Raw genomic sequence first — 15,668 nt, 5'->3', positions numbered from 1 at the left:
CAAAGAGGCTTATATATTAATTATAACAAGTCCCTCTCTCACACGTCAGCTGTCATTTTCCACAAAACTGAAAATTGACCCATATACGTATATAGGAGATGTTGAGGTCTCTGATGAGTTATATTTATGAACCAATGCACTGATTACAAGAGATATTTTAGAAGATATGCTAATAAGGAAATTATATGAGAGAAGAAAAACAGGAAACCAGTAATGTATATATCCCTTGATTTATGTGTAGCCAACTCCTAATTGTCGGTCCTAATACTTTCCCTCAAACTAGACCGAGGAGTAAGGCCTAGTTTGATACATAATATTGTAGTAAAAGAATCCTGTGATCGAGGTTTGATGAAGATATCGATCAATTGATTGGAAGAAGAAGAGACGTACTTGGTCACAAGATCACCAAGAGCAACCATCCTTCTCACGAACATACTGATAGCTCACGCGAACATATCGATAGCTCACACCAATAAGCTTGGAGCGACCGTGAAAAGTTGGATTGACAGTAAGATAAAGAGAGTTAAAATTATGAAAATAAAGTGTAGGTGGTCTAGTCAAAGGAAGCCTAATATCACGAAGCATGAAACCAAGTCATGTAAGTTCAGCTAAAGTAGAGGCCACGGAGAGATATTCAGCTTTGGTGCTAGACTTAGCGATAATAGGCTATTTCTTCGCACTCTAAAAAGGACAAATTAGATTCTAAAAATGTCCAAAACCCAGAAGTCGATCGAAGAGTGAGAGGACAACTAACCTAATCATCCATCTGAATACCCATATAAATCTAGTGAACAATGGGGCTTGAAAGTGAAAGCCATGAGAAAGAGTGCTAGAAGTGTGAGAACAAAACTCTCATAAAATGAGCTATTTGAGAAAGAGTGCTAGAAGTGTGAGAACAAAACTCTCATAAAATGAGCTATTCGAGTCAATGAGGGTGAATTAACACCTCCTTTACATAACTTTGTTCCAAACTTGGAATACCATAACCCAAAGCTCATTTTGACATCCCCAATGGGCACCAACATTGTTGCAGAATTGAAGTAATGCAGTAGAAGTGGTTGTTGGTTGTTATTGGAATTTAATTCCAGTTGAGAGTGTTTAATTCCATTTAGGAGTAAGTTTAGTAAGATTCCTGGTAATATATTAGTAGAGTTGGTTTATAGCACGTTCAGTCCAATAAAGAACCATACTAATAGAGATGATTTATAGCAAGCTCACATATGCATTATCACTTTAAATCACTTTAAAATGACTAATCAATTTAAAATTTTCAAATTACACAATAAAAGTGTAGTGATGATATAGGGATTCCATAATTATTAAGTTTATCACCAAATGTTATAGTGTGATCAATTATGACATGATAATGTAAGGATGATCACACTATAATAATTATGGTCATCCCCACACCAAATCATCTCCATATAAGTTTATGTAAAAGGAAGCAAGCACTCTATAAATAGACTAGTGGGGTCAAAACAAATGTCCTACAGAATATCTTTGTCTTTCTCTTTGTCCTCCTGAATTTTTACCCTTGAGGAGTTAATTAAATCCTTCCATTAGCATTTTATTCATTAATTCTTTCTCATATAATTTACAAACTCGAAGTGAAAACGAAACTTACATATACCAGGAATCTTACACATATACATGAACAGTCTTGACTGCAGCAGAAATTATGTAGCTCTTTGCTTTAATTTCTCCTCCAATATAACGATCGAGAGTAATATTAAACTTACTTTCACTTCTTTACACTCACGTTCTCACAATTATAGATGGCTTTTAAAACTACCATTAAATTAAAATTCAATAAAGATTCATCTTATATTCAATGGTAATTATAAAAGCCACATATGAGTGTAGAAAAATTGACGTAAGGAAGCATTATTCAACCGTCTTTATTACATTGACATCTCTGATTCCTCTTAATTTTTGTGATGATCATGATTATTGACTTCCGGGCGGGCAACGTACACTTGGATTGGGCAAAGCGAAAGCAAGCAAATCAGGATCATTTTCAAACACAGCCATTTTTTTCTCCTCTAAAGTCACCCATGCCTCTGTGCCATTATTACCACATTCGACATCCTTAAAAAGAACGTAATTAACGTACGACAAGTTTACTCCCCCAGAAATTCCAACCCAAACTGGCTTCCCCCATCCAAAATTAATCTCGTTGAAACCAAAATTCCTCCAACTTGTAAACCCAACTGATTCTGGCTCTACCTTCTTAACCACTTGCGCCAACATTTCCCCGTGCCCACTAATCAGCAAGAACCCTTCATCGCCCTGTAAACTTGTCAGCAAATCGCCATTGATTTCCTCTATGGATTGTCTTACTTTGCTCGCCAACTCCCGCATGATAACGGTAGTGTTGGGCAAACAACATGACTTTTTCATGGCACTGTTCACAATAAAAAAAAATTAAAATTAAAAATTAAAATAATGATCGGTATAAAAAAGAGAAAAAATAGTGTTGAAAAGTGAAAATATATTGTTTTGTAGTTATTTTTTTATTTGAATAGTAATAAAAAATGAATTATATGATATAAAAGTGAGAATGTTTTGATGTTAATTTTTTTTAGAAATGAAATGAATAGTGTTTGAGAAGTAATGCTATAAGTCTTTTTATAGTCCTCCTAGAGTCATCCAAAATGTGATGTGCCTTTTAAAATCATCCTTAAATTTGAGATGTGATTTATTGACTTTTAATCTATTGGTGATTTTAAAAGCCACATCACATTTGGAATGACTCTAGAAGAACATTAAGAAGACTTATAGTATTACTCGTGTTTGAGAAGGGGGATGTTGTGAGGTGTTGTTTAACAAACAACCCCAACATACGTGTCGGCTGCGTGATGGACAGCGCTGGCTGTCGTTACGAGGTTTCCCATCGAACAAGCTGACAAGGGTTTCCCCATTCGCCTTCTCATGTCCACCGCGTGCTCCAAGTACGACAGTTGTGTTGGGATACCCGACGTCATTCTCGACACATGAATCAGACACTTCCACATCAACGCCGCCAATGATTCGTATCCCGTAGGGTTGGACACATGTTCCCCTTTCACTTTGGCCTTCAGGGCGGCCATCGAATTCGCGTCAAACACAAACCTCCTTGTTACCGACACCGCTTCTTTATTCCAGGCGAGCCGGAACCGGTTCGGAGGAGTCAACGGCAGCACATCTCTCGGCGGAAAGAGCGCGGATGCAGTGGTGAAGTCGGGGGAATACAATTGATCATCATCATCATCATTCGCCCCACGTGCGATCGTCGCCCATGTTTTAAGGAATGCACTCACTGTGATCCCGTCGGCGATAGTGTGAAGCACACAGACGCCGATGGCTATCCCACCGCAGTTGAAAAAGTTGACGTGAATAGCAAGGAAGACAGTGGAAGCGCGGTCTTGGCAAGTCACCCACGGCTGGCATGGAAGCAACTGGTTAAGCAAATCTATTTTGGGTGGATCAAGAAACTCAGACATGTTATAATCCACAAGGGCTTCGGAATAGGAAGCTCCCTGATCATCACATTCCATGGAGAAGTTATCTTTCTTCCTTCCCGACAAAGGGTAAAACCGAGTGAGAGCTTCCGACAGTGATTTCTTCAAATGACTTGAGATTTGGGAAAGCCTGAGAAGGCCATCATTTGTAGGGTAAAACAAGATTGTCGGAATATAGGTTTTGGGAGCAATCTGGTCGAAAAGGGAGAATTTCAACGTTTTGAGGTGAGAGGGCGTCGGTGATGAGGGCTTGATGGTTTCTCTTGAAATGATACGAACTTGCATGTTTTTTTTTTTTCTTTTCTTTTTACTTCTTTTTTAGGAAGAAAACAAAAGGAAGGATGTTTGTCAATCCTCACGGCTTTGTATTTCCACATGCAGCAAGAATTTAAAGGAATTTGTAGCTGGGTTGCAGCCGATACATATTGAAGTCGGCTTGGGGAGTTTAAGATGGAGGAAATTGACGTTTGAGACAGACACCGTAGCGGTCATGCCTTCGTCTTACATGCTTCCTAACTAATTAGGCCAATAAATGAATTGGGGTGTAAGTTGGAAGAAAGTTTTGTTTCTTGGGGGGAATGATGGTTCACACTAGCTAACTTTTTGGGCCAATAGATGCTTCCTAACTAATTGGGCCAATAAATGTATTGGGTCAAAGGGAATAGGATCGGCTTCATAAAATAAAACGTAGTGTATAAATTTTACGGTTATGATTTAAAGTTGATACATTTAACCGTATAGATTAATGTAATAAATGAAAAATTGGTCATTGTGATTAGCTTAAATTATAAATCACTCTATTTTATATAAAAAATAATTTATATGTCCTTATAATTGGCCAGATAAATTACAAATCACTCATTATAATATAAATATTAATTTATAGGTCCTCAAGGTATGCCAAAATAACAGTTTACTCATTGAAATAAATTTCCGTTAATTAAATTAACAAATTGTGTCACTTTGCTACATCATACCCAATAAAAACGCAACACGTGTTATTATTAATTTTTTACTTTCAAAAATGACAATTAGAATTTTTCACATTATTTTACGACGCTAGCTAAGATTATACATTAGCCCTCGCTCTACGTTATACTATTACAGTAAATTAACATAATCTCTTATATTCCCAAAATTTTACTATGTGCGTAATCCTCCATTATCTTCATCTTCCTCAGCCGCTTCACAAAAATGTGACTATCAAATTCTCGCAAAATGCTCCCAAATCATGGTGAAGAAGACGAAAATGAGGAAAGATTACACACGAAGTAAAATGTTGGGAATAGAAGTGATTAGGCTAATTTACTGCAGCAGTATGATGTGATAAAATAACGGATTCTGCTAAGTTACTTAACGAAAATTAATTTTAAGAAGTTAACTATTATTTTGGCCTACCCTAAGGATCTATAAATTATTTTTTATAACACATGGAGTGATTTGTACGTAATTTAGGCCAACTACAGGGACCTGTAAATTATTTTGTTATAACACATGGAATGATTCATTAATTTAATGTGCCTTTTAAATGTTTATAGATACTTAGCACTATTTTACATGAATTTGAGGATATTTTCTCCATACCGGTTTGGAGGAAATTTCTATCCTTAAACATAATGTATACGGTTAGAAACATTAACTTTAAATCATAACTATAAAATGAACATTTTAATAAAGGACAAAGTTTTTCTCGAAACTAGGTTGGAGGAACTTTCTCCAATTCGGTGTATAAAAATGACATATGTCATTTGAACATATAAGATGCACATGTTTTTTTAATAGTGTGAATAAAGTTGGAATAAATAATATTAAAAACTCATATACATCTCACATGTTATTAAAAAAATGACACATATCATTTTTATAAACTAATTTAAAAAAAGTTTTTCCAACTCGATCAGTTTGAATTTGTCGTTTAATAAAATGGAAAGTATCCTTGTCTCCAAGTTAGAAAGAGAGATTCTGGTGATGCCACTGTCATGCTTCTGTCATGCTTCCTAACTATTGGGCCAATAAATGTATTAATGGGGTCCAAGCTATCTGGTGATGCCATTATATGTATTGTTCCTTCATGCATACTCCAAATGTTGGCAGCTCTTGCGATATTAGTTTCTCAATTTTGTCCTGCATGTAATTTATTGAAAGCAACCTACATAAATATCATTTCTATGAGACAAAATAAAATTAAAAAAATAAAAAACTTAATACTAATAAAAAAAAAACTAAAGATAGATTTTAATATCTTTTGTGCCCACCAATCAAAATTGAACACGTAAGAAATTTAACAGGCAGCAGAGAAATTTTTCTCGCCAGAGAGAAAGAGAGAGCACCGTAGAACTACCCTGCGTTATCTATACCAGCCGGCGTCATCTCCGGCAAGGCCTGGGCTGGGCTCCGGCAAGTTCTTGTTGGAAATAATTTGGATGGTGCACAAATTCTCATTGATATAAAATAATTACAATCTAAAATTAACAATAAAATAAATAAAATAAAATAAATAAAAAGTAGAGTATAGAACGATCTCACAATATGTTATAGAATCACGCAAGTGCGTTGTCCTTAAAGGTTGATTTGTGCCTCCCGAAGTGTATAACTCGGTGCAATCGAATCCTTTGATATGCAACCTTCCAGGATTAGACTATAGCATCTATCTTCGTTCAAGACGCACTTCCAAATAACGAAAAGTAATAGAACAACCCATTTGACAAAGTGAATGAAGAACTTCAAGTATTATTTTGTGGAAAAGCTAATAATATAGTATATGGATTTATGCTCCAAAACCAATGTTTTTTCAATCCTCTGTTTTCTATTTTAAAGAAAAGAATTGATCGTATATATATATTTCTCAAAGCTGGAATCCTTTCTTATACAAATATGGTAGGCCATTTTCTTTAAAAGCTCATTATATGTGGCTCATGTATTAAAGTCAAATGGTCAACACTTGACCATGCATTAAGGACAAATGGTCTTTAACATAATGAAATAAATTATCCAACGGTAAAAAGAAATCAATGATTATAAAAGTTTAAACGGTCATAAACCATAAAGATAGATGATAAAATATGTTTGGTCATTAACTGTAAAGATGATAAAATCTCATAAAAATATTTTAGTGTCAAACGGTAAAATATTTAGAATAACTGAAAAATACTATTAAAACCAGTAGCAAAATAATAAATTGTTTGTAACATACACAACAGTTCTCGGATAGGCTCTTGGGATGGGGTGGGTTTTACAACTGAGAGGAAGAAAAATGATGGGTTTTGTGACTTTGCTCATGTGTTTTCATTCTTATTTGACTTTGTGTGATTTTCTTACGTGTTCAATTTTGATGGTGGGCACAATGCCAAGTCCATATAGAAGTTATCCTCATAATTTATTCCTCGCCTAAGTTTCTCATATAGTTTTTTTTATTTTTTGTCTCATATGTGGTAGGTCTAGCTACCTTGTCCATAGAAAGAAAGAGTCAAGTATAACAAATTGATGCAGATCGCAGGTCCCCTAGAAGTGCAATCGAGCGCACATGTACCTGCGATTAAGCGCACTTCCAGACACTTGCGCACCAGGCCCCTAGTTGTGCGATCGATCGTACTTGTACCTACGATCGATCGCACACGGAGCTGTTTATGTTATATTCTGCGTTTTAAATTAGATTAAGCCGTCTTTATTTTCTTGTTTTAGTAGGATTAGGGTTTTGGGAATCAATATTTTGTTATTTTATTAGGTTTAGGGTTTTGGGGGTATTTATGTCATATTTTATTATGTTTAGGGTTTTGGGCTATAAATATATGCTTATAGCCTCTAGAGAAAAACAGTTTGATGTTTATTATTTGGTTTTCTCAATAAGAATACTCAGAGTTGAGTTTCTTCATTACTTTTTCTTAAATTCATAGATAGTATCTATTGATTTGAGAAGATTTTTTTGATTCTTGTGATAGTCTCATAATCTTAGAAATATTTATCCCTTTTACTTGCTATTTTCTTGTTCACTACAATCCTACGCTGCACCACAAATGGGGATAGGGTAGACCCTACACACACCTCATGAAACAATGTATACAATATTTTCAAACGTCAGAATGTTGACAGAGGAGAATTATTTCTCAAAGGATAAGTAACAAATAAATTACAAAATATGGAAAAATCTTGGCTATTAAACTCAATTTCCAAGGATATTGTTACGAGTGTCATTTATTGCAACCTATTAATGTTTTCTTTTAAACAAGTTTGAAAATTTTTATTTTAATTCAGCCTATTAATTTAATATATGTGATATCACAGCTTATAATTACTTAATATGAGTATTTAACAAAGGAATTAAGTAGATTATTTGTTCCATTAGGAATTGAATTGATTTTTGGACAAGTGTAAGGAGAGTTATGATTTCTAAGGTGCAAAGATCAAATAGCAATATATATTGCACAAGAATTTTAAGGTATCAAACAATTATAGATTGCTGTGATTTTGGATATGTTTTAGGCATATTTAGGATTAGACTTGATGAGCAAGCAAACACATTTAATTGGCCCCATCGAACATTTGTAGATTTTTTTTTAACTAATTAAATTTCCTAGACAATTGATGTGAGGACAAGTGACCATAAATTTTAAACAAGTGGGAGTTGGGATGATTATGAATTTAACTTTGGATAAATAAGATAGATTTTAATATGATATAAGTTAAATTTTGCTTGGTGACCAAATTTGTGGAGTAACAGCAAGAATTAGATGATTATCTTACACCAAAGCACCTAAAACACTAGGTGTTAAACTTGCAATTACGAGCTAAAAGAGTGTTTAAAATTTTTTATAATCAACAGGAATAAAAACACTTCATTAATCAACATAACATTTGAAGGACAACCCATGGAATAAGGTCAACGCAGAGGCAAAAAAGTATTGGATCCTCATTTGGATTTCATGGAAACTGGATGCTTCTAATCTTTTGCCCTAATTTGGTGGCACTGGTTCCATTCCGAATAATGAAGACTTTTAAGGAATATAATGCATTTGTGCTCCAAATCTAAAATCTTCATTTCTAAAGGCATCCAACAATCCAATAAGTAGTACAGTTTCTTGACTGTTTTTTAGATGAATGTTTCTTGATTTAGAGTCGGTTTAAAAATGTATTAAGAAGTTTAAAAAGTTATTTTAGTACCTAAAAAGTTATGCTAAACAAAAAATAAAAATACTATTTGAAAAGCTTAAAAATGAAGCCTTTTTTTTTTTCTTCTTCTTCTTTTTTTAAATGAACCTTAATTGGAGATTTGGATATTCAAAATGTCATAATTGAAGTTGTTGGAATCATTATGGGAAACTAATTGATGACGCAAAGACCATACTTAACAGCCTACACTGTTGGTATTAGAGGTGTACAAGCAGTTACGGCTGAGGTGATTCCCTCATATCCACTAAACTAATAATGCAATAGACAAATAAATATAAAGCGAAATAATAAATAGACACAAATAAATATAAACCAGTCTTTCTACAAGTGTGCTCGACGGTCGCACAACCTATTTGCAAGTATGAATGATGTCAGAGATTGATAAAAGAGAGATGTATTGATATGAGAGATGTATAGTTGGGAGATATTAGCAATTAGACCTTAGTATACCCACAGTGGAGTTATTCTATAGAGAGCCCTTACTATCCAGTCCATTCTTAAGACCCCACTTTTGCATCCTCCAATAAAAATTTGACACCTCACTTAAAATCACCAAAATACACTAAGACTAAAACACCAGATTACATCTCTCTAACCCACCAACTCATAAACCACCCCACCCCTCCAGCCAAACGGCGCTGTCGGAATCCATGGAGCCATAGCTGGAACACGCACACAGAGAGAGAGAGATAGATGATGTTGGTGGCCCAAGCACGTGGGTCTCGGCCAGAGACCCGCCGTGGGTCTGCTGACCCACAGCTGGGTCTGGCTGCTGACCCGGCGTGGGTCGCCGAGACTTACATGGGTCATGGCCAAACCCTACCGTGGGTCACGGCCAAACCTAGCTGTGGGTCAGCAGACCCATGACGAGTCTTTGGCCAAGACCTGCATGCCTGGGCCACCAACATCATCTATCTCTCTTGAGCAGATTCCGGCTGTGGCTCCATGGATTCCGGCGGCGGCGTTTGGCTGGAGGGGTGGGGTGGTTTACGGGTCGGTAGGTTAGATGGAGATGTAATCTGGTGTTTTAGTCTTAGTATATTTTAGTGTTTTTAAGTGAGGTGTCAAATTCTTATTGGAAGTTGCAAAAGCGGGGTTTTAACGATGAACCGGATTGAAGTTTTTCTCTCTTCCATATATTTCCAAGAGATGTATCTCTTTGAATTTACAACTTCCATAACTAAAAGTTGTGTCAATTGGTTGGTTATACATAACCCCTCAGATGAAGGTTAAAACAATTAATTCAATCAACCATTTTTCAGAATTCGAAATATTGAATCTCTCTCAATTCTCTCTTATATTCTCTCTCAAACAGCATTTAGATTGTGGGCACGTATGTGTTGTTCTTGTAATAAAACACTATTGTCAAGTTCTTTCAAATGTAGTCGTGAGAGGCATCACGATACAGTGTAAAACACTTACTAAAGATCCTTGTAGAAATGTACAAATCATATAACTCTATATTTTTTATATTTATTGTTGGAAATAATTTTGGATGGTGCACAAATTCTCATTGATATAAAATCATTATAATCTAAAAATCAATAATAAAATAAATAAGATACAAGAGATGAAAAGTAGAGTATGAAAAGATCTCACAATGTGCGATAGAATCACGCAAGAGAGTTGTCCTTAAAGGTTGATTTGTGTCTTCCGGAGTATATAACTCGATGCAATCGAATCTTTTGACACGCAACCTCCCAAGATTAGACTATAACGTCTATCTTCATTAAGGACGCACTTCCATAGATATATGTTATTTCTATTTTTTCAATTATGGAATTGTTGTACTTCAAGAAAAGATTTGGGTTGTTCTATTAGTCTTCGTTAATAGAACAATTCAAATCTTTTCTTGAAGTACAACAATTCCATAATTTAAAAAATAGAAGGATATATATATATATCAAGTGCTCTTTTTGTATATTTAAGACAAGAAGGTTGGCTTAATATATATATAAAGGAAGCTCACGTTTTCCTCCTTAAAGAGAATCTTTTAGTATCAAAGTCTTGAATGACTTCATGATGACAAAACGGTAAAAGCTTGTTAATGAACAAATGCCTCAGACCTTGTTAATGTCAAAAGGTCAAAACTATTGAAGAATTAAAACACAAGGAATTGATAATGACCAACAGTCATAAACAATAAAAGTGAAAATCAATAGTTTTGATGAATCAAGTAAAAAACGTATGAAAAATTAAATGGTCCTTAAAAACCAAACGGTAACAAAAGTATTTCTAAAAAACTACTAGGTGAATATCAAGCAAAGAATAAAAGGTTTATGAAGAAAGAAAAGAAAAACAATTGTTTGTAACACATATATTACAACAATCTCCCACTCGTTACAAACCATAGAATAAATTAGATTGAAAGTATGCATCGATGTGGTACCCGAAGGTTTTAACCGCACATAAGATAAATAAGTAGGAACTTAATGAATCGTGGTAGAGTTAAACTCTTTTCACCAAATCCACAAGTTAATCAAACTTATCACCCACATAACTTTTTCCAAAAAATCAAATCGAATCAAAGAAATTTGGTTGTTCTATAGCGGGTTGGCACCTTATACAGGCCATATGCCTCTGGGTTTCATAAGTGCTCTAGTAGCCTCTAGAGACTTGCCAAAGTCTCATAGGAGGCGGCACCACCTCCACACTCACATAGGTGGCGTCCATCAAGAATGTGTGCAGAGAACACCCCATCCCAACAGGTAGAGACTCTGGACCCATTAAGAATTTTAAACTCATCCTCACTCACTCTACATCTTTTATTGTTATACCATAAAATAGCTTTCATGAGCGCTCTAGAGACCTACCCAAGTCTCATAGAAGATAACACCTCTACACTCATATAGGTGATATCCACCAAGAGTGTGTGCAGGGAATACCCCATCCCAACAGGTAGGGACTATGGACCCATTAAGAGCTTTAAGCTCACCCTTAATTACTCTGCATCTTGTACTGTCTTGCACCATAGGCATGGACTCATCATCACTGATCTTCTCAACAAGATAGTTAATAAGCATAAATTGACAGTATCATACTATGATCACATGTGACTTCATTTCCTATTAAACCTCATTCATGGGATCTCTAATCATAGAGGTTGGGTATCAATCACAGTGTCATGATTTGAGTATCAGTCCTATCCCCCTTGATGCTTCTCTCACTAGCCTTATTGCTAGTGGCTTGGTCAAAGAATCTGCAGAATTCTTTTATGACCTCACAAAGTCCATGGACATATAATGGTCTCAATAAGTTGCCTCACAAATATTGTGCACTTTCTTACAATAAAGCTTTGCTCTTTGCTATAGCTATGGTAGCCTATCAATCACAATGAAAACACAGGTGGAACTGAATTAGCATATAAAAGCAAATTAATTTATCAATAGGCTCATCGGCCATTTATCTTCAATTCTTGCCTTCTCCAATGTAACTAACTCTGACTGCATAGTAAAGCTTGCTATGCAAGTCTACTTTGAAGACTTTCAAGAGATAGCTCATTCAGCTAGAGTAAACACATAATAGCCATTAGTAGGCTTTGCTCATCTAAATCAAATATGTAGTTAGCATCACAATATCCTTTCAATATAGCAGAATAATCACAATATGACAAACTAAAATTAATTGTGCCCTTTAAGAATCTCATCAATTTAGAGATAACATCACAATGCTCAATACCATGATTATAAGTATATCTACTCAATTTACTAACAACGTATGTAATACCAAGGCATATACAGTTTGTCAAAACATCAAGCTACCAATGATTTGTGCATATTTTTCTTGCAAAAACACCATCACCATGATTCTTAACCAAGTGTATTTTTGAATCATATGGTGTAGACATAGGTGGATAATAAAAGTGCTCAAATCTTTTAAGCATCTTTCAACATAATATGTATAAGATAAAATAATGCAATTATTATCTCTAATAACTTTAAGGGGAAACTTCAGAAAGCCCCCTTAAACTTCCAACCGTTTTGACAAGTACCCCCTGAATTTTCAAAACTCTTACTTAGGCTCCCTAAATTTGGTTTGCTCTCACTTTGGACCCTTTTAACGTTAAAGTCAAACAATTTGACTTTTTATACCCATTTTACCCTCCCCAAAACTACATCGTTTTGTGTCCTAAAACTACAACACCTACCCAGCCCAAAACGACGTCGTTTTGGGCATTAATATTTTTTTTTTTGTTTTTTTTAAAAAAAAAGAAAAAAAAATATTAAAAGAAAACTCAATGAACTCGATACCTTAATAAAATGGGGTGTGGGACCACCCCATTTTATTAGAGAGGTGGATTGGAGCCACCCACTATTGATCTGAGGGGTGGTCCAGAGCCACCCAGCCAAGGAGGGGGGGGGGATCGGATGCTTTTGGGGGGTGGCGAACCACCTCAAGGGGCTGGAGGGTGGTTTATTTTATGCCGGCCATTATGGGGTGTGAGAAACCACCCCATGGCCTTGAATCCGTACCCCAAATGCCTGATCTATACTCCCCTTTGTCTTTTTTTTTCTTTTTTTTAGCCTTTTGGGGTGTTGGGACCACCCAGGACCGGCTTCAGGGTGGGCGCTTGGCCAAAATAGAATTGGTCGGCCACCCCATTTTGAAACCAAAGAGAATAGTGAAACCACTAATTTCCTTTTTTTTTTTCTTTTTTTTAATATTTTGCTTTTTCCTTTTCTTCTTTTGTTATTTTTTATTTTTTTAATATTATGTTCAAAATGACTTCGTTTTGAGTTGGGTGGTGATGTAGTTTTGAAGCCCAAAACGGTGTAGTTTTGGAGTCCAAAACGACATAGTTTTGGTTGAGGGTAAAATGGGTATAAAAAGTCAAATTGTTTGACTTTAACGTTAAAAGGGTCCAAAGTGAGAGCAAACCAAAGTTCAGGGGGCCTAAGTGAGAGTTTTGGAAATTCAGGAGGTGCTTGTCAAAACGGCTGAAAGTTCAGGGAGGCTTTCTGAAGTTTCCCCTAACTTTAATGTCCAACACGACATTAGATTTACCTATATCTTACATATCAAAATTAGATGCAAGAAATCTTTTAACTTTATACACAATATCAATGCTAGTTCAATATATATATAAACAAATAATGACACATACATTATTTTAAAACTTGTTATGCATTTACTTACACCATTAATCAAATATGCATTAGATAACATCAACTTGTCAAGCTTGTCTTGCCATTGTTCAGGAGCTTACTTTAATCCATACAAGGATTTCACCATTTTTCTTGACCGGGGATTACAAGTCCCTCGGGCTGCTCCATACAAGGATTAAAAGCAATATGACATACATTTGATGTGCAACAAATTTATAACTAGAAGCAATGGCAAATAGCATTTCAATAGATGCAATTTTAGTAACCGGGAAATAAGTATCAAACGATCAACATTATGCATTTACTTGTAGCTTTTAGCTCCCAAGTCTACCATTTACTTTATCTATTGTATCATCCGGTTTAAGCTTCTTCTTAAACACCTATATATAACCAATTGATTTGGTCTTAGAAGGTAACTCAACGAGTTCCTAAGCATGGTTAAATATAATTTATTCCAATTCATTATTTATAGCTTCTAACAAAAAAAAAAAAAATGCATCAAATAGATTTAATTGCTTCCCCATAACATATTGGATCATCATCAACAATATAAGCAATAAAATCATTAGCGGGATTCATTCCGTTCTAGCTCGCTTACTTCTTCTCAATTCTTACATATCATTAATAATTTTATTAGAAGCAACAGAAAAATCATAAAATAATTTTTCCTTACTTTTCAAAGGAAACACTTGCTTAAGGAAAATAACATTTTTTAGATTCAATAATATTAATGTAAACTAAAACACCACGCTTAATAATAAGGAATCTATAGCATGAACTATTACATGCAAAACCAATAAAATCACAATCATAGGTTCATAGGTTTTAAAACCAAGTTTCCTTCTTTTAGACTCTGGTAACATAACATTTGTCAAATACCCCCACACTTCGAAGTATTCCAAACAATGCTTATGAATGTGACAAACAAAATAATGGCTTCCCCCCACACTTTGGTAGATAGCCTAAAAATTGACAATATATCATACAATTCATAATTTATTCCAATATTCTAATTTCTTTTCATTTTCTTGGTGTAGTCAAGATTTACATGTATAAATCTATCATGCCAAATATTAATGGAATAAACCAAGTAAACACAATAAAATAAAATTCAATTAATAACTCACAAGTGCTTTAAAAAATGACTTATATAAGCCCATCTTTCTCTAAGTATGATATGTCATTTTTTTTTTTTCTCAATTGACTGTTCTAAAGCTGTTTTAAAAAAATATTAATCAACACTTGTGATTTTTCAACATGGTTCTTATATATAAAAGTTGCATATCATAAATTCTATCAAGATATTAAAATAAAATCTTTTCAACTAAAGCCTCAGTAAATATGCAAAGTATTTAAGCTCAACCATATAATAATCAACTAGTATCACTATAAAAAAATCATTGGTTTAGTGACGTGGCAACTGTTCATTTGATTTATGCCACGTCACTGAATTATAACGTGTTGAACTATAACACGTTACTATTATTTTTTGTAACGTGTCTTTTTTTAAACGTCACCATATGGTGACGTGGTAGAAATGCCACGTTACCATATGGTAACGTGTCATTATAACACGTTACCATATGGCAACGTGGCATAACAACACGTTACCATATGGCAACGTGTCATTATGACACGTTACCTTATGGTAATGTGTCATTATGACACGTTACCATTTGGTAACGTGTTGTTATGCCACGTTGCCATATGGTTACAATTTTAAATAAATTAAAAAATAAAAATTTTTTAATTTATTGATGATAAAAAGATTTTTTCAAGCACTCTTTGCATTATTTGCTAGGTGAGAAGTGTATTTTTTATACAAGTGTAATTGTAAATGATTATACAATTTGATTGACATTAATTCATTATATTATTAATAACTTTGAGAAAAAAA

The 15,668-nt window shown here is 34.5% G+C and overlaps 1 protein-coding gene across 1 annotated transcript; it reads right to left on the bottom strand.

The window, feature by feature from the left end:
- Positions 1–1,559: 1,559 nt before the first annotated feature.
- Positions 1,560–3,841, bottom strand: LOC132182808 (stemmadenine O-acetyltransferase-like). Its single transcript, XM_059596157.1, has 2 exons — positions 2,845–3,841; positions 1,560–2,404 (listed from the first exon to the last, which is right to left on the bottom strand). Exons 1-2 carry the CDS (start codon positions 3,783–3,785, stop codon positions 1,948–1,950), a joined length of 1,398 nt encoding a protein of 465 aa, XP_059452140.1. The 5' UTR covers positions 3,786–3,841; the 3' UTR covers positions 1,560–1,947.
- Positions 3,842–15,668: the final 11,827 nt, after the last annotated feature.

The sequence above is a fragment of the Corylus avellana genome, chromosome ca5, assembly GCF_901000735.1.
Source record: "Corylus avellana chromosome ca5, CavTom2PMs-1.0".
In the NCBI taxonomy this organism is placed as follows: Eukaryota; Viridiplantae; Streptophyta; class Magnoliopsida; order Fagales; family Betulaceae; genus Corylus; species Corylus avellana.
Note: the sequence above shows the minus strand (reverse complement) of the source record. Positions and strands in the feature narration are given on the sequence as shown.

Excerpts from the sequence above, each read along its gene's own strand:
- LOC132182808 (XM_059596157.1), bottom strand. The coding sequence starts at position 3,785 with ATGCAAGTTCGTATCATTTCAAGAGAAACCATCAAGCCCTCATCACCG. Across the intron at positions 2,405-2,844 it reads GTCCATCACGCAGCCGACAC|TGCCATGAAAAAGTCATGTT; the intron begins GTATGTTGGGGT and ends TATTGTGAACAG.